Here is a 19,949-nt window from a genome sequence, read left to right on the forward strand (position 1 = left end):
AGTTCAAGGAAGACATTAAAAATGGACAAGGGAATAATTTCTGGGAGGGGGAAGAGAAAGGGAAGGTCCCCATGTGAAGACAGGCTAAAGAGGATGAACTCTTCTGTCTCTAAAAGGGGACGTGACCATGTTTCTGAAGCTGCCAAGGTGCAAGTCAGGGAAACTCAGGTCTGTAACCCATGTATTTGAAGGGGAAGCTTGGAACCAACAAAAGAGAGTTCCATTTCACCTTGGGCCAGGAACTGTTCTAGATCCTATGGTTCCAAGAAGTGTCAATAATAACCCAAAAAAACAAGCCACCATGTTTTAAGTAGATTCATCCCTAATCGGTTACGAAAGAGCCTTCTTTTGTCATATGAAGTGTCCTTTGGAGCAGCAGTCAGAAAGAATTGTACCAGCTCAGTGGAAGGACCAAAGCTTTGCTGTCTTGAGCTTCATTCTCCAATCCTGTAATTTTTCCATGATGATTTTTCTGCCTGCATTGGGCTTTTTAGCCATAATTTCATGTCATTCAAAGAGCATTCCAGTGGGGGAGAGGTGGAATAAAAATGGGCATCTTCTGGTATTGCTGCTATTATGTAGCAGTTCAATACAAAGGGTGTGAATTTAAACAAGGAAAGGGGTGCGGTGGGGGGAATTAAGGGAAGATTTATTTCCATAAAGGAGCTTGTTCTGTTTAGGCTGCCATAACCTGCCTTTCTTATTTGATGGTCACATGGTAACCCCTTTGTTCTCACAGTTCTGTGGACTGGGTGCTTCCCTTTGAAAATAGAATGAGTTCTGAACCTTCTCACCAAAAAATGCACAAGCCCCCATTTTATATATAATTTCAGGGGGTCCCAGTGCTCTTTGTAGCCCATCTGTGGATCCCAGGGTCAGAGCCCCCGTTAGATAGTGATCCTAGGTCTGTAGTCACTAAACACACCTGCTTCTGTCTGCTTGTGTCATCTGTGTAGGGTTGCTTGATCTCTGTGAACCTGAATTGTTTAAAAAAAAAAAAAAAAAAAAAAAACAAGGGTACAGGCCTCCCCAAGGCCCATTCCAGCATCAGCATCCCACATGGCAGTGAGAAGCACATGGGAGGATTATGATAAACAGTCTTCTTCTTGATTATCATTCAGCTTCAAGTTTAAGAAAGGTTTTTGGGGCTGGAGTTGTGGCTCAGCGGTAGAGCACTCGCCTAGCACCACATAAAAATAAAAATAAATAAAGGTACTGTGTCCAACTACAACTAAAAAATAAACAAAATATTTTTAAAAAGACTTCAAATTATCAGTGGATAAAAAATATAATCAAAAGATGATACTAATTCTTTTATATTTTTTATAGACTATGAAATTCAGAGGCAAATCAATGAACTTGAGACTGGAGGTAAAATTCTGAATGAAACTCGTTCATTTGACTGCAAGCTGGGGTGAGTTCACATTGATATCATCTTGGCCCCTCACTATCTGGGCTAGATCACAGACCAAACATCTGTTCCTGAGGAAGGCCATTAGGTTTCTGCTGTTTGCTTTATTCATCAGTAAAATTAGATCAATGCACCCTACAGGGATTAATATATGCCCTACCGGACCCTTGAGAATTTTAAACAGAATGCTTGGTCTTAGGTCCTAGACCTGTTCTTATTCTAGCTTACCTACTCTGTGGCCAGAATCTTTTCTTCCTTAAATAGTATACCAGACCTCTACCAGCTTAAACTAGAGACAGAAAGCTAAAACCTGATTATAGGCATGCCTTTTTGTTTATTTAGGTAACTTTGACCCTGATTTTCCTATTTAGAATTTTGAGGATTGAAGCAAAATACAGAAAAAAGCTCAAAAGCCTAGAGTTTGAGCTGGCTTAAAGCTGGAAACATTGCCTGGGGATATAGCTCAGTGGTAGAGAACTTGCCCAGCATGTATGAGGCCCTTTGTTCCATCCCCAGCACCTTAAAAAACATTCTGGAAATATTGAAGTCATTTCTTCTTATTTTAAATCATATTTCCAGACATTTCAATGTGAATTCACATAGGTGTCTCCTATGTAAAGCTAAAGAACCTGAATTTGCCTGTGTCCCTTATTGGTAAAGGAAAACCTGTGGTAGTCACTTTTCCATTACTGTAACAAATACCTGAGATAATCAATTTATGAAGAGAAAAGGTTTATTTTGGCTCACAGTTATAGAGTGTCGATCCATGATTGGTTGACCCTAGTGATGCATCATGGTGGGAGTGTATGGTCAAGCAAATCACTGACCTCATGACTGGGAAGAAAAAATGAAAGAGATCGGAGTCTATAGTCCACTTCAGGGACATGCCTCCACGGATCTAAAGACCTCCCACTAGGCCCACCTATTAAGTTTCCACCACCTCCCAGTAGCACCAAACTGGGGAACCACACCATTTTTTTAACACATACGCCTTTGGGTTCACACAAGACTCAGACTATAGCAAACCCCTCCTGTGTGTGTAGGCTAGCTGGTGTACATGCAGTGTTTGTTCAATATTGTCTTCCTTAACTGTTATAGGTGCACTGTGCCAATGAGAGACAAAGAAGGAAAACAAGACTACAGGTGATTATCCTTGGATCAAAATACTTACACATTTGGGCTTAGGAGCATATTTCAAATCCATTTGAAGATGAACACAGTGATCCTGGAGAGTTTTTAGGAATACTTACCGTATGATGGAAAATGAAGCAAGACTCCCTATTTTATGTGGATCTTGGGAGAAGAAATGACATTTTCTTGATTTGATAGCCTCAGAGTGCCTGGTCTGATCAACTGTGAAAGACCTTGTTCACTCCTGTGTCAGAGCTGTACAGTTGAGCTGAGAGGATAGAAGGATAGAAGGATAGGGGCCTCGGCTATTTTTACTCTTATTACATTCAGTAGCAAATTCTGAAGTTGCTTGAGAAAAAAATGAAAAGAGGTGTGTATGTTAATGGCATTTCCCTTCTAATCTCAGGTGATGTTATTTCATTGACAAACAAGTTTGGTTCAGTAGAAAATTTGCAAATAAATCATAAGGATAGGCTTAAAATAATTGAACTTTTGCTTCTTCCCATTGAGTTTAGCAGATTGCCAAGGTGGAGGCTTGAAGCAGCAGTGTTGTTGAGATGAGCCCACCTCTCCTTTGTGAGTTGCAGGATATATAAGTGCAGATGTTGCTGTCAGTGAGGATCAGATGTAGCCTTTGCCCCAAGGACTCCCATCTGTGTCTGTCAAAGTCAAGGTTGTTTAATTATTGTGATCTTCTAGGTGCAGCCTGTTTTTCCCAGGAACCCTCTTTGTTCCTCAGTGTTGCTCCCTACTGTATTTATGCTGTTTTCTTGCTGAGCATGGAGTTTGCCTTTTAATTGGGACAGTGACTTCTGCTCAGTCCCTCAAGTTAGCTGACAGTGAGGCCTCCTTTTGGTTTCCTCTTGCCTTCAGAAATCACACTGATTCATAGCAGAGCTTTAACATTGAATTTTGATGAGTTGCTTGCACTTCTAATCTATTACCTTCAAGCCACCATTTATTCTGCATTCTCCTGCTTTTATATAAACCCTTTGACAATTATGAGCAGAGAGAGAACATCAGTGCTGGAACAGAGCAGGGAGGGACATCTTTGTTTCATATGCATATACACAGTGGTAGGCTTCCACATTTTTAAAAAAATAACTTTATATTTTTAGAGCAATTACAGGTTTACGGCAGAATTGAGTAGAAAGTGCAGCGTTCTCCCACTTACTCACAATGCCCTGCCCGACACAGTCTATTCTTACTAACATCTTGCATTTGTGTGGTCTCTTTGTTATAGCAAGGAACCAATATTGATACCTTATTGTTAACTAAAGTCCATAGTTTACATTAAGGTTTCCTCTCAGTGTGGTGGACTCTGTGGGTTTTGACATATGTGTAACACATGTATTCGCCATTACTGAGTCATATGGAATATTTCACTGCCCTAGAAGTACCTTGTGCTCCACCTGTTCATCCCACCCTTACCTCTTGCTTCCACATTTTATTTAGGCAGAATTCATTCATTTCTTCTCCCACTCAAGAAGGAACAGTCCCCCTCCCCCACCTTTAACTTTTCATTATTACACAAATACTGCTAAAAATAGTGGGAATTTAAAAATAGGGGAAAGTCATCTTTCTCCCTAATAAATTGTTCTCAGTTGGTCCCGTTGTTTCCAGCCTATGTCTTAATGAATGTGTACATGATCCACAGTCATAAATCAGAATGTGGCTGAGCATTCTGCTTATTTTACTCACCATTGCTTCCTGAGCATGGAGAACAGCAAGCTTGGTGATTTGGGCACTTGGTGAGCACTGTGCAAAGATTTTCCAGGAAAACTGGGAATTGATGTTATAGGACATTAGAAATCGTTTGCAAGTAACATAACATCTGACACAGAAATATTCCTATCAGTGGTAGATCTGTGGTTCTAATCAATCCAGATACTCCAGATTCCAGTTCCGTCTCCTCTTTCCTCCCAGGTTTATGCCAGAGCCCAACCTGCCTCCTCTGGTACTCTACGATAGCACGACTCTGCCTGCAGGTGCAGACTCTCAGCAAGTGATCAACATTGACCAGATTCGGGACATGCTCCCGGAGCTCCCCAGTGTGACCCGAGAGCAGCTCGTCCAGCAGTATGGGCTGCTGCCGGAGCACAGCTTCACGTTACTGGTAGGTGTTGATCAGAGGCGGAAACGAGCTGGCTAGGCAGGCAGGGGGTGGTGTTCTGAGAGGCCCCTGCACGTGCACTTGGCCGCAAGTGGGCAGGCGTCTTCACTCCTACGATAGACGCCCCTGAGAAGAGTGAGGCACAGTGTCCTTGCTCACTGTCCTTTATGGGACTGCTCCTCAGCACCAGAAGAGAAAACAAATCCCACTTAAGTCATTCCTCCCATGTAGAACTGAGCAGCCGCTCCCAGCAGCCGTGGAGACTTTTTGAAGCCAGTCCAAATGTTATGGATGAGTGTTTTCCCATGTGTCTGCAGGACAAAGGAAAATCAATGTATAGGGTTTCTAGATGTCTAACAGTATCGAACCGTGACAGGGTCTGGCAGGATGTTAGGCTCTCAAAAGTCAGTCGGTTGTTTTACCAATTGTGGAAGAAAACATTTATTCCCCACAAAATGCTGGGAACTGTGACTAAAAGTATCAGTCCTTTGAGGCTTGAGGATGCATCTAACGGGGCCAGTAGAGAATCTGACACCATTGAGATCTGCTTAGGGATTTTCCATCCTTTTCAAAGCTACTTGGGGCTTTGTGGTTTTCTTTGTTATGGCAACGTTAAAGTGATACAGCATCAGTGAGCAGAGCATTTTGTCACCATTGTCTTGTCTGTTAGGGAGAAGTGGAAAGTTTTGCGACTGGCTCTCAGGGAGTAAGGTATATGCCCCAGTCATCTTTTGGAACAGCAAAATCTGTGGAAACTGGACTTTTGCTTTTATAAATGACTAATAATAACTATAGGAGGTGTTATGGTATGGCTGTGCATATTTATACCCTTTAATAACAGCACCTAGAGGTTTATAGTAGGGTAGGCAATCGAATGTCTACTGAGCAATTGTTTCTCTTTACCATCCGTAAGTTAGCTCCCTTGAAAGACATCCAGGGTGCCTCATGAGAAAGCTCTTTTACTACCAATAAAGATCAGGCACCATCAGTTTCTTGCCAGTACCTTAGGCGGACTTGATCCCTGCCTCCTCCAGGCTGCCCTGCGTCTTAGTCATCCATCTGTGGCGGTTGGTTCCGTCGCTGCGCTTCAGTTGCTCATTAGCGAATCTCCTTGAGCATCTCAAGGCAAGCGCTGTGCCCGCCTTCCTGTCGCTGAGCACAGAGGAGCACGTCAGCAGACCTAATGCCAGGTCTTTGGCTGAAGCCGTCCGTCAGCTTCCCATAGAGCTCCTCTTACCTGAGCCTCCTGCGGCTCCTGTTCTTCCTGAAGTTAGGTGGCGGTCCCCAGTTTTAGTCTCACACTCCTCCCCTCATCTTCACACTTGAGTTTCCAGCCCAGTTGGGGTAAATGCTGAATTCCAGGTCTGCGTTTTATTGCTCTTTGCCAACTGTGTGGGGCTGGGGAGGACATCGTTACCTCTCAGAGAGAGGCTTTCACCAGTGGAGGGGCAGCCCCCGGAGAGTGGCGATGTGCCGAGGTTGCTTGGCCTCAGAGAAGAAGCCACCAGACACTGCAGAGGAATCCTTTTGTAGATCAGCCTTCTCCACAAGAGAAGGGAAAGGACCTTTTGGAACCTCCTCTCAGGAGCACAGCTCTCTGTTTCTAAGGCACTGGGTGAAAGTGTGTGTCCCCTTGAGGACAGCTCTAGGATCCTCACACTTGGCCCCGATGGGTGTGTTCTGGGGACAGCAGCTGCCTCATCTCCCTGAGCTTCAGTTCCGTGAGGGCAGGGGCGTCTCATACTCCCGTTTGTGCCCCCGTCTTCATTCATGCGTCCTTCACGGGACCAAAACCTGGTGTCAGCCTTCAGTAAGGTCTTTCCTTAGTGCTGCAAACGAGCGAGTCTGCATTTTAATAGCTTAGGGGCCTGTCAAGAGAAACCTACCTATAATTATTTTGTTCAACACTTTATTAGCTTTGCCTAGGTGCAGGTACTGAGATAGGGACAAAGACTGTTTTTAAGATCCTTTTTGGTCTCCTTAGAGTCTATGTATGCATACATAGTACGACAGCTAGCCAGCCCCCAGGGCAGCTTGTGACAGAGCTAGATGGGGGCCCCGCGGAGGTGGCGACGACTCAACTGAGACCTGGAGCACCTCAGAAAGAGGTGGTTTGTTTTAGCTGTTTTTGAAAAGAATTATAATGTTTTGGTACCTCAAACACATGCTTATTTTGTAGCTTGCGGATAATATATTAGGTGATTAGTCTTTTTTTAAAAAAAAGTGAAAGGCCTAGTACCTGAAATTTCCACGATGAATGAGAACAGGAACAGATAGGAACAGACAGAGAATGATTCAGACAAATTGTTTTCCCCAAATTAAGCAGCCTGAGCCCTTTATGACTTTGTAATCATTGGAAGCTGGGTTACTCATAACATTCCCGAAAATGATCTGTTCATGTTTTTCCCTGCCTCCATCAGAAACACAACAGATTGCTGAGAAGGGCAGATGCACAAATCTAATGAACCATCTTTCAATTTAAAGAGTGCCCAGGAGTATTCATTAAATAAATAGCAGTGGTGGAGGTGTGCTTTGCAGGGCCTCGGCTCCGTGCTCCCTGCCTTTGGATTGCTTATTTAATTAAGCAGTGTGCATATATCCCCCCATCCCCACATGACGTGCCTTCCCCGCAAAAAAAATCTTCAGAATTTAACTCATCTTTAATTTATATTGTCATGTCCATGTGCAGCGAGCACTGAATTGCATCTAGTTATCTTTGATTTTTGCACAAGTCTAATAGTGTACCTTAGTATCTTCTATGATGTCAGAGGCATGGTGGGTGCTCAGCAACTGAGATGGACAGGGAATGAGCCGGCTATCGCTGCAGTACACAGGAAAATCCTGGGGGAAGTAGTCCTGATGAAGGGATTGATGTTTTCAAAGACCATGCACCGAACCACCCTGGGACAACCCAGCAAATCATGGGTGACATGTGTGTCATCAAACTCTGGGTGAGGAGTTCAGCCATCCCACTACCTGTGACCATACACAAGTCACTTGGTCTGACTTTTGTGTTCTGAATTAGTTTCATTGGGACAGTAAATCAAATCTACATTCTGGTTTTCTCTCCTACAACCTCATGTGGCTCCCTCCCAGAAGAACTATTACTGGTTTTTCTTCTGCTCACATAAATAAATACCTTGTCCACCTAAGACTTCAGTCTATTTAACTAATGTCACTTCCCCATCTTATATCAAATTGTCTTGCTCTCTTACTTCATTTGTAAAGATTAAGGAATAGAAATATGGAAGTGACAGTTCACAATAGCCAAACTCTGAAACCAGCCTAGGTAGCATTCAACAGATGAATGGATAAAGAAAAGGTGGTACATATACACAGTGGAATATTACTCAGCCATAAAGAAGAATGAAATTATGGCATTTTCCAGTAAGTGGATGGATCTGGAGACTATCATGTTAAGTGAAATAAGCCAGTCCCAAAAAAACAAAGGCTAAATGTTCTCTCTGATGTGCAGATGCTCACACACAAATAAGGAGGGAAGTGTGGGAGAATAGAAGTTCATTGGATTAGACAAAGGGGAATGAAGGGAAGGGAGAAGAGATGGAAATAGGAAAGACAGTAGAATGAATCAGACATCACTTTCCTCTGTTCATATATGAATACACGACCAGTGTAACTCCATATCCTGTACAATCACAAGAATGGGAAATTATATTCCATGTATGTAGGATACGTCAAAATACACTACTACATGTATATCTAAAAAGAACCAATAAAAAACAATAATAAAAAGAAAGAAATGTGGAAGCTGAGATTCAGGTATTTGGATTCTGAAAAATGAGATTCTTCTCACATAACTAGTCCTCCTCTGAGTATATACAGGAGTAGTTATCAGAATGGTCAGGGTGGTAATCACGCGCATTTTTCTTGGCAAAATCATTCCTGGCTGATGTCCATGAAGCAGCTCTTGTAAACTTCTGTCTTCTTTCCCTCAGGGAATGCAGAGGAACCGTAGCCCTTTGTCTGAGTCACACATTTGAAAGTCTGCTTGCAAGAGCATGCTCTAGGGTCCCCAGTGTGTCCTTAGGACAGCCCTCTAGGCAGGCATAGGGGAGGAAATGCAGCCTCTTTGGTCAGGTAACTTTCCCCACCCACAGTCAACCAGGCTGACCAGAGGGATCAGGCTCTTTGTTTCTGAGCCCTCCTGTCTGTCTGCACACTGATGTGCTCCAGGGCCAAGTGGAAATAAAGTTTCAGGGTAATGGCTGTTTTGGATCACTTTTGTTTCATTAGTAAAGAAAATAAGTAATAAAAAAATGAGGTCAGAGAGCAAGGCAGTTTGATAAAAGACGGGAAGTGACATTAGTTAATTCTCTTACTGTTAATGCTCTATACCATGCTCGTTTCCCGAGGCTCAGAGACTGTGGGTTCCTTGAAGATTCTGACCACTCCTGTTGGTTTTTAAATGTCAGACTGCCCTATAAATAAACATCAAGTGCTGTCTGCTAAATTTAGTGAAAATCGGTCAACTCCCATGAAAAGCAGAAATGATGTCAATTTTCCAAGTGGAAAAATTAAGTCAGAAGAGAAGCAGTGTAAGCTGTTCTCGGCAGCTTTATTTATTTTGTTTCTTAAACAAAATGGCTCCTTCTGTCTGTTTCATCAAGAAGTGCGTCCACCTGGGCCATAAGGTGTGGGGCTTGCAGGATGGTCTTGCCTGATGCCTCGAGTCATTCAGTCTGGCACATAGTAGGCACCTGGTAAGGTCCAGGTGTGTGCTGTCAGGGAACTGGCCGCCTGTGAAGTCAGTAGCTAGAAAGATGTGGCCGCATCTTGCTTGGCAGGTTTCATGGAGGAAGTATAGACAGAGCAGCCCGGATTGGTTTCTTAAGGCCTACCCTTCACCTGTCCCTCTTATCCCATAAGCCTTCAGTGTGGCTGTGTCGTTTTGGTGCTTTCTGAGTAGCCCCACAGGGAGAGGGTTAAAATACTGACAAAGGGACAGATATTCTTGATTGCAGCTCTAACCTCTGACTCTCAGGAGTTGGGAGGCTCTGCAAGGGTCAACAGAGCCAGTCCCCTCCTCAGCTGAAATAGGAGGATGACTTGCTTACCCCAAAGATACTCCAGTCTCCGTCAAATCTAAAAAAACTAAATACAGTCAAGCAGACTCCCAAGAATATTCTGCCAGAGAGAGGAGATGAACACCAGCAGCACACAGATATGATGGATGGAGAGTTGTCCACCAGAGGCAGAATTTTAGAAAAATCCAGCCTGGCTCCAAAGGACAATGTGATTGTAAACCCAAGATCAGTAACGTGGGCTGCCGTGTGTGTGTGTGTGGGTGTGTGTGTGTGTGTGTGTGTGTGTGTGTCTTTATATGCAGCCTCAAGGTGCATCATCTTATTTGAACAACTTGATTTTCTCCAGCTGGTTCTTTCCCTTTGCAAGTCATAATGCTTTGTTTCTGACATCATAGAAAAGGTTAAGGTGTCTCCAAGAGACAAAGAAACAGAAAAGCTATCATGACCACAGTTGGTTATCAAATGGATTGTTTTTCAAGACTTTTACTTTAAGTCTCAAATAAGCTAGAAACAGCCTGGTTTGCTTCTGGATGAATTGCCCATGAAGCAATTGCCACGATAAATACCTGCATATCCCTTATGTAGTATTGCTTTAAAGCTAATGGTTTACAATAGTATCTGAAGCCATGTTGACTGATTTTAGACTACCCAGACTCACCAAGGTGCAAAGCAGTCACCTTCTAACTGCCGTTGAAGGAAAATCCATTTGGTCAACATTGCTGTGGCCATATTTTAACTCCATGCAATTTTCAAAATTGATTTTATTCTTCATTTTATAAATTGCATCTGGAGCTTGCCAGCTTAAGGACGCTTTTACAGTTACTCTCTGTACTAGAAAAATAACTAAAATTTTGTTCTGGTAAAGTTGAATAAAAAGAGGCATCTTCTGATTCTACCCCTGCAAAAACGGGTCTCCATTTCTTCCAAATTCAAGTGACGGGGGCCTTCAGATGTGAGGATTCTCTGTGCTCTGTGCTATCGACCCCCTCAGCAACCTGCCTGTTGTGGACAAAGCAGAGTGGGCAGTGACGTCCTGAGCCCCCTACCTTGGAGACCTGCAGGCACTTCTGTCCCCAACCCATCCTGTAGCAGCATTTCTTAGTTATGGAATAATTTCTGATTCAGGACAAATAAAATATGCCACTTCAGGCTTCAGGCAGATCTTGAAGTAGATACGCATGCATATCTACATGGCCGGCAAGCTCCTTGCCAATTTCAATCTGCAGCCAGAAAGCTCCTGTTGAGCAACCCAAGTTCTCCCCCAGCTGACTTGCTTACCCCGGATGACAGTGGTGGCTTTAGGCTCCTTGAAATGTGACTACAACCAGAATTGCGTACTTCCAGGGTCCCATTCTTGCAGATGCAGTCTCGTAACTGTGCTGCGCTGCTGCCAGCTCTCACTGCTTTAATTTTTTGCATTGTGATTAGGCAGGAGAAATGCTTATTCCCAAATGGGCCTCCCTTTGACTTCTCTCCTGGAGCAAGTGTACCACGTTGGCCTGAGTGTTCCCTGCACAGACTGGTATACTGGATTGACTCAGGATTTGTGTACAACTCGGTTTTGCCAGAAACATGGCACAAGTGAAATTGTTGAGAGCTCTGCTCAGAGTGTAGGCTCTCCAGAGCTCCGCTGGAGAACATGGCCCAGGGCTGGGAATCACAGGGACCAAAATAGGACTATCCACCTCTAGTCATGTGTCCTTGGGATGGCCCAGACCAGAGAGCATGCCTTTGGGGTGGGTAGGTCTGTTCAGAGCTTCTGCAGATTCTTGTAGTTTAAAAGTTGCAACACTGGTTCAGGATTCTTTTGGCTTTCTCTTGAGGGAGAACTGTCACGTGAGGATGCTGCTTTCCAGGCAACCTCGTGCCAGTTAACTCCCTTTGTTTTCTCCACTGGAAAGGCCCATCTCAGTGGTTATTCTGCTCGCAGGAACCCTCCCTGGAAGATTATCACAGCCCCTGGAAAGGCTCATTCACATCACGACCAGAGCCATTGCCACCCCACCACCACCACCCCCAAAATAATTCCAGTCCTTCATCTCCTACAACTTCAACCTTTAGACCTAGAACCATTGCGTTCTCGGCCCTTTTCACTTCATTTCCATCCCCAACCAGCAGTTGGTGTTATTTTCACCGCCATGTTTTACAGAGTTGGTGGGTTTGAGTTTAGTTTTTCTTATCTTGTAAGAATAACCAAATTCACAGGAACAAGGAGGGAAGGACAGAGCCCCCATGGATGTGTAGATGACAGGTCCCTGACTGTCTTTACAATTGCTCAGCAGCTACTCAAGCCCTCAACCCCTGCCACACAGGGACTGGATGTAATTCCTTGTGGCTCCACAAAATGCCACGTTGTAACACATGAGAGCCTTGCCCAGTTAAAACCACCAGCCTTCAGTCTGCAGAGGCAAAACCTCCTGGACAGCCAGCGCCTCTCACCACAGGGGTGACCTGCCCATTTAGGTGCAGGCCCACCACCTGGGTTACCCTTATTAGAGGAACCAGAGTGCAGTAGATAAGAGAGTATGCTTCACATCCAAATTCATGAGAAATTCGGGGATGTGTCTTATTGTGTCAGAAGGTACTTGAGAACTGAGCAGTGTCTAATTTCTCTGGTGCAGTGGTGTGGGGGACCTCTGGCCACCTTCCTGTCCCATGGAACCCTAGTGGCAGGGGCTGTAGGTTTGCCACTGTCTTCCTCCTTAGTACAGGAACTGGAGTGTGTCGTGCCAGGTGGCCTAGGTGTACCTTGGCAAAGGCAAACAGTGAGTTTACCATTTTCTCTTTCTAATTTCTAGGCTAATTGCTGGGGGCCTCTGAAGCATCTTTCATAGGTTAATAACCTTTGAACATCTGGCAGGTATCAAAATAATGGAAGGGTGGGGAAGCGCTCTCTTTTGATGAGCTCATTGCCTCTCATCAAGCCTCGCATTGATAGGGGCTCAGTCTCAGTCCCCAGGAAGGCATCGACTGTGTCCTCTTTGCTCAAAGGCAGTGTCACACAAGAACACAAACTGCAGAGGTTCGGATTCCTGGCTCTGCTGCTGTCTTGCTGTGTGGCCTCAAGTACATTAGTGCTTCGGTGTCCTCATGTGCAGGAGAGTCCTGATACTCCTCAGCTCACAGGTTGTTGGAACTCACTTACAGGACAGGCCCCTCCAATGTTATCATTGTAATCTTCACCATCAGCAGCCGTCATACGCAGCTGCCCACAAGGCTGACTACCAGGTGTCTAATAGGTACAGTAGTCTCCCCTTACCTGTGCTTTCAAGTTTTCAAGTAACCACAGTCAACCATGGTTCAAATGTAATTAAATGGAAAATTCCAGAAATAATTTGTATGTTATAAAAAACTTTTCACTACAGGGCTTGAGTTTTGGCTCAGTAGTAGAGCGCTTGCCTTGCATGTATGAGTCACTGGGTTCAACTCTCAGCTCTGGGTTTGATTCTCAGCACTGCATATAAATAAATAAATAAATTAAGGTCCATTGACAACTAAAAAAAAATTTTAAAAACTTTCATTACAGTATATTATTATAATAGTTTAATTTTATTATTAGTTATTGTTAGTCTTTCTGGACCTAATTTATCAATTAGAACTTGTATCACAGATATTTATATGTGGGAGAATACAGAGCTTATTTAGTACTGACCAGGGTTCAGGAATCCACTGGAGAACTTGGGACATATCCCCCCATGGAGAAGGGGAGCGCTATATTTAGTAAATGCTCTCGAGACCTTGATCAGCCAGCATCTCTAATCTAGGGTCCCTCATAGGTGCCAAGACACTCCCTGTCACATAACCAGCTGTTTCTTCACTAGTATTTTCTGGGCTTCTTTTTCTTCTCTGAACCTGCGCCTGGGCAGCTGTCTCTATCAGGTTTCGTTCTACTTATAAATATAGTCCAGCCTCATTTCTGGACTGTCATCGGGTTCACAGGGTGTGTGACTTAGAATGAGAATTGCAGTTGAGAAATCAGCCTTCATCCTGTTCCAACTGGACAGTCATCTAACACTTTGTTGTCTCTGAAGGTAGAATACAAAGGACAACTTGGGGACAGATTGCTTCCCCTATGCAAGGGTAAACTGAGGCTCATTCCGAGAGCAAGCAGCGAAGTGAGGTGATCTTCCACTTTGCCTCACCCCCACATCGACCAGCTGACAGGTCCATTAGTAGGTGAGGGCTCCTGTTATCATCTGAGAGGTTCACCTGACATTGACTCTGGATGTCGTTGAATGCTTTGAGAAATTTGATTGAAATGTGAAAAAGATGCTTTCCAGTCGCAGAGCTCGAGACTGCCTGGTACTCTACATAAGACAAGACTGATTGTCCCTACTGCACTTCAGCAACCTCTGAGGAACAACTGGAGTCATGTGAACCAGGAGATTGACTCACTGGGTGGCTGAAGTTTCAGTTCTGTCCTGTGTAGGACAGATGAGGCTTATGGCTTCAGGGAAGGACATTGAAGGTCCTTTAGTGCAGTGACCTGTCTGCATTGCTCTTAATATGATTTTTATGTAAGGGAATTACCAGTCTGCTGTTTTTCAGAGAAAACCAGATGGTTGCACTGCCATGTTCACCAGGGACTTCTGAGATCTGTGCCAGGCTTATTAGCATTTGCCAGTCTCATCGAAGAACTAACACTAGGAAACCAGAATGCATGTGCGTTTTTCCCTGGAAAGTGGGCTTGGGCTCTGAAGAGCCAAAGCAAGCAGCCCGTGCGCAACTTTTATTGATCCATCATTCTCTGGACAGCTGCAGCACAGCGCAGCCTCCGACAGCCCCACTCCCTGTAGCAGATTTTCACGTCCACTTTAAATTGAGCACTGAAACCGCGTATCCCCCAGTGAAGTACAGTTCCAACTCGGAGAGGCTTCATCACAGCACTGACATGAAAAGACAAACAGAAATCTGACTTGCCATGTTATCCATCCAATAAAAAAACCACCCAAGGGTAGAGGAGTAGATATTCATCACGTCCCAGCCGCTCAGCCAAGCCTGCAAGCTCGAGCACAATATTTCTAGGTGGATTTCGGGAACCTTTCCTTAGCAAAGCATAGTTCTCCTCCTAACGGCTCATTTCGCCAGCGGGCCTGCCTGTCTGGGTTCGAACAGAGAACTCTGCCCATTTGATTGGGGCCGGAAAGCAGTTTTCTCTCTCCCCAGTGATTTGCACACCATTGCAGAGTTTGACTATTTTCTGGAAGCTGAGCTGCACTTCCTCTTCATGTTGCTTGAATTTGCCTTCATCTGCAGTCAAGTCTGGGCTGCCGAGGTGGCCTTTGCCCTCCTTTAGCATGAACAGAATAATAGCTATTGGCTCGAAAGGAGATTCAAGAGACGATTATGGGATTATTCAGCAGGCCCGTCACCAGAGAATTTATCTGGTACAAAGGGCGCATACATTTTTTTTTATTATAGAATTTCTATTGCAGCACTTGTGCCTGTGTGTATATATTAAAGTTTCTAGTATAACTAAACTTTGAGAGCACTTGTTAGTATTTCTTGTTTCTTCCCAGTATCTTATTTTTCTAGAAAGTTCCTTGCTTAATGATGGATTCCCTGAAAGGGGAGGAAGTGGAAGCTTTAGCTGCAGTATGAATGTTAAAAAAATAAAATATTTCAAGGAGAGTATAGTTTGACTTGGATTTCAGCAGGTAAGGGAAATCTGTTACTTAAAATGTGTACCCTTTTTTTTTTAAATTAATTTTTATTGTAGGTTGTTCAAAACATTACATAGTTCTTGATATATCATATTTCACACTTTGATTCAAGTGGGCTATGAGCTCCCAAAATGTGTACCCTTTTGCATTTGGAAATTTCAGCCTCCACCACATGAGTCGAGTATGTTTTTATTTTTTATTTTAGGGGCAGTCTTAGCTAAATTTCTGAGTTGTGCTAAATCACTGAGCTGGTGGCCATTAGTATGAAACCTGATGAGTGCCCAGTCACTCTCATGCATAACTGTGGCAATTCCACTATTTAAAGGTGAATGTAGGACATCTAAGAATGAGTGTTTGTGACATGGTGACAGCAGACCCTGATTCCATCCAAACAGCTACAGTGGCCCAGCGTTGACTTGGCTCTGTGTTAGAACAGCATGGCCCTGACTCCTGCAGCTGACCGTCCAGAGGGGACTACAGTAAAGTCTTCATGAAGCAGCTCTCCATGTTCATTCAATCCTCTGGTGACTTCAGGGAGCACGATGAGAGGCAGGGCCAGCGAGCCTCGCCTGCTCACAGGGTCTGGGAGCCAGCAGCTTCCTCCACTGGTTCTGCGCCTGGCCTGTCTGGGTCACGTGCTCGTTCCTTCTTGATTGGCTCCATTTCCTACCTTCTTTTCTAGCAATCACTAAGACTCCTAACAGGAGACAGGCCTAGAAAGGAAAAACGGCATTAAACATGTGGGCCCAGTTTGCAGCTCAAGGCTAGAGGCCACTGGGTACATGAGTGATGCTGAAAGGACACAAGAGTGTGTCCTAGTGTGTCCTTTACTGTCCTCTAGGCCACATAGTCAGGGCTCTTAAAACACACACGATCATTCCTTCAAGAAAATGCTGTCTGAATGCAGAGTGGCAGTAGTAGAAGTAGAATTCTTGCCGTTTACTGAAAACGATCAGAATTTTCTGGTGACATCTCAGCATTTAGCAAAGAAAGAGTGAATGTCAGATTTGCCTTAGAATGCTGATCTTTCGTTTTGGGGGAAGGCTTTATGTAATTTTTTTTTTTTTTTTTTTTTTTTAATAGAATGAAGTTGGCCTACTGGAGTTCTTCCAAAATGTGATAAAAGAAACTAGGGCAGAGCCAAAAAAGGTGGCTAGCTGGGTCCTCAACACTTTCCTGGGCTATTTAAAGCAACAGAACCTGACTGTCAGTGAGAGGTGAGTGAGATCTGGGGATTTCTTTTCTTCCTTTATCATGAACTCTGTCTAAAAATAGTTGAAATAGGGCAGGGTGAGTTTTTCCTCTTCCTCTTCTCCCTCAGGCTCTCCTGAAAAGACAACAAACATGGCCTGTATATTCTGAATTCTAAAAATAGTCTCTCTCCCATCTGAAAATTCATCTATTTGTTCAGTTCTCCTGACTGTGCACCATGTCCTTTGTACTGTGCTAGGGGATGGGGCTGGTGGCCTGCAGATGAATAAGATGAGGAGCTTGCACACTTGCAGGGGATACAGATCTGTAAGAAAACAGTCACCTCAGTGTGATCCTGTTACTCCAGAGGCAAACGTGGGGTGCCGTGACTGCTAGCAACAGGGCCCTGCGTGGGGGCTGCAGAATCATCCAGGGCTTCCCCCAGGTGACACTTGAGCCCAGCCCTGAAGAACTAGTGGGAGTTGCTGAGTGGTGGGAGGGACAGAAGCACTGAACCAAGAAAGCAGTAGCACCATGCTCAGAGGCAGTGGCCTTGTACACTCAGGAAACAAGACTATAGAGTGCCGAGGCAGGCAGGCAAGAATGGGGGCAAAGCTGGAGAGACGACCGTAGGCCATCTGGAAAACTCCTATGCAAAGCCCTAGGGTCACATTGGGGGAGTATGTGTATATTAGTAAGCTCAGCTGCTGTAACAAAACACTCCAGACTAGGTGGCTTAAATATATTTGTTTCCCACAGTTCTGGAGGTTGGCAGGTCCAAGATCAGGTGTTGTCAGTGGAGAGAGAAAGCTCTGGGTCTCTTCTTACAAGGACAATAATTCCATCTTGGAGGCCTCACCTTCATGACCTCATCTAAACCTAATCACCTCCCAGAGGTACACCTCCTAATACCATCACATTGGACAATTGGGATATATATATATATACCTGTATGTATGATGTTTGTATGGGGGGAGAGGGCATAATCCAGCAGAGTAGAAGAACAGTCTAGAGGCAGAAAGACCAGTTGGAAACATCTTAAAGGAGTGCTAATGAGAAGTGCCCCAGGCCTGAGCCAGGGTGGAGATGGCTCAGCTAAAGTGAGGGGACTGAGCTGGAAGCAGTTCCCCCACACAGCGTCACACCTACATTCCTTGCTTGGCCACTTGAGGTAAAATGGATGACAGTCTTTCTCACTCTTGGTAGAGACAAGGAAAAGGAGTAAGTTCAGAGGGAAGGGCTAGAGGACACCACGATGCACGTAGACATGCCAAGTTTGAGCTGCCTGCAGGACAGACACCCCAGTGGGAGCCAGGAGTCAGCGTGTGTGTGGATCATGGCTGATGCGACGTCTGGGAGGGCAGTCTCTGGCCTCAGTTCCCTTACTTTCTTCGCCTTGTTGACAACAGTCTGCTGAACTCCATGGCATCCGTGGTCTTTCATCCCCATCCTCCCAGGTGTGAACTCTCCACTCAGAAATGCCACTCTACACTGACAGTACGATGGCCACTCAGGCAAGGCAGGATCCATCCAGAATTTATGGAGGAGACACAGCTGTACCAGAGCCTTAAAGGACGGGTTGGGTTTGATGAGCCAGGGGCCCGAGTGATGCCTGTGGGAGCCAAGATGTGGGAATGGCAGGGAACTAGCACGGGCAGAACTGAGAAGAGCAGAGGACAGAAGACAGCCAAAAAGAGAGAGAGAGAGAGAGAGAGTGTGTGTGTGTGTGTGTGTGTAGATATACAGGCCCCAGCCCAGTCCCACCCCAAGTCACTGTCGTTCTCCTGAAGAAGCCTAGACTTCTGTGTTTGAAATCTAGGCAGAGTAGGTCACTTCCTGTTTCACATCTACACAGCAAGATGGGACAGAGAGGAGGGAGACTCACACTGTCCCCGAGAATCCAGGAAGGCCCCAGGCAGGCGAGGGGCTTGCGTGTACAGAGCAGGTATAAATCCCTCGGCTCTGGAGTCATGGCTTGGGTATAATTCTTGGAGCTGCTGAATTTTAGTCTTGGGAGAAAACTTTGGTAGCAGATTAGGAAACAGAGGCCCTAAGAGATAAGGTGACTTCCCTTGGATACATGCCACTCTCCTGACTTTTGGATCAGTTTCTTTATATGTCAGTCTGCTAAACAACCAGTGGCTTCTAAAGGAACTGGAGGATAAATTGTTGAGTAATTTGTTGAGTAATTTGGAGCCCTGGTTCTGTCTAAAGAAATATTACAGTCATTCCAAACCATGTGAGGAGGAGCTGAAACCAGTGGTAGCCGCTCTGTTTCTACACAGTTCAAATAACCTTTAGCCGACTGGGTCTGTCTTCTGTTGTTAATGGCATGATACCACAGACTTGGCTCATGGTTCTGGTCCAAGATTAAGTGGCCGCATCTGTGATGGCCTTACTGGCAGATCCTGAAGCCATGTAGGATACCACATGGCAACAGACAGAGCATAAGAAACATCAGACCTATTAATCCATCAGGAAAGTAGAGCCCTGATCACCTCTTAAAGGTCCTACCTGTCCCTCTCCTTAGTATCCCTTGATAGACATTAAATTTCAACCCAAGTTTCAGAAGGGACAGTTCATATTCAAACAACAGACACAGAATGTACCAACCTAACCCTGGAGCAAACATTAATTAATGAACAGCCTTGGCCACTAGGACTTATGTTACCAAAACTTAGAGGGGCAGTAGCTAGCTACTATGTCCTACTGACACCCCATCAGGGAACATTCTAGCAATCAAATTTATAGATGCTGATTGTGCAAATTTGCTTTCTTCATATCAAAAGACTGGCATATAAAGAATCCGGTCTTTTCTGAACTTTCTGATTATTTTTCAGTATGTTACTTTGGGAGGTTATTTAAATTAATAAGAAATTTCAAATTGTTAATAGGTTTGCTTTAGTTAAGAAAGTGGAACTGGGACTAGAGTTGTGGCTCAGGGGTAGGGCAATAGCCTACCATCTGTGAGGAACTGGGTTCGATCCTCAGCACCACATAAAAATTAAAAATAAGGATATTCGGGCTGGGGATGTGGCTCAAGCGGTAGCGCGCTTGCCTGGCATGCGTGCGGCCCGGGTTCGATCCCCAGCACCACGTACAAACAAAGATGTTGTATCCGCCGATAACTAAAAAATAAATATTAAAAAAATTCTCTCTCTCTCTCTCTCTCTCTCTCTCTCTCCTCTCTCACTCTCTCTTTAAAAAAAAATAAGGATATTGTGTCCATCTATAACTAAAAAACAAATATTAAAAAAGAAAGAAAAAGAAAGTAGAATTATAGTTAAGAAAATGGAAATTGTAAATTGCCTAAGTATTTTGTAGTAAAATCAGGCCAGTGCAGCTGTCTGGTTGTCCAGGTCAGGTGCGTGTCCCAAACTTCAGGTCTACAGTGG

At 44.5% G+C, this 19,949-nt stretch overlaps 1 protein-coding gene across 1 annotated transcript in view; it reads left to right on the forward strand.

Moving 5' to 3' along the window:
- The window catches only part of Gatb (glutamyl-tRNA amidotransferase subunit B), a 79,845-nt gene that overhangs the window by 43,252 nt on the left and 16,644 nt on the right, over positions 1-19,949 (forward strand). The window contains exons 7-10 of the mRNA XM_076865276.2: positions 1,330-1,414; positions 2,510-2,554; positions 4,469-4,658; positions 16,447-16,580. Of these exons, the coding sequence (XP_076721391.2) occupies positions 1,330-1,414; positions 2,510-2,554; positions 4,469-4,658; positions 16,447-16,580 (454 nt within the window). The remainder of the gene's footprint in view (positions 1-1,329; positions 1,415-2,509; positions 2,555-4,468; positions 4,659-16,446; positions 16,581-19,949) is intronic.

This window comes from Callospermophilus lateralis, chromosome 8 (genome assembly GCF_048772815.1).
Source record: "Callospermophilus lateralis isolate mCalLat2 chromosome 8, mCalLat2.hap1, whole genome shotgun sequence".
In the NCBI taxonomy this organism is placed as follows: Eukaryota; Metazoa; Chordata; class Mammalia; order Rodentia; family Sciuridae; genus Callospermophilus; species Callospermophilus lateralis.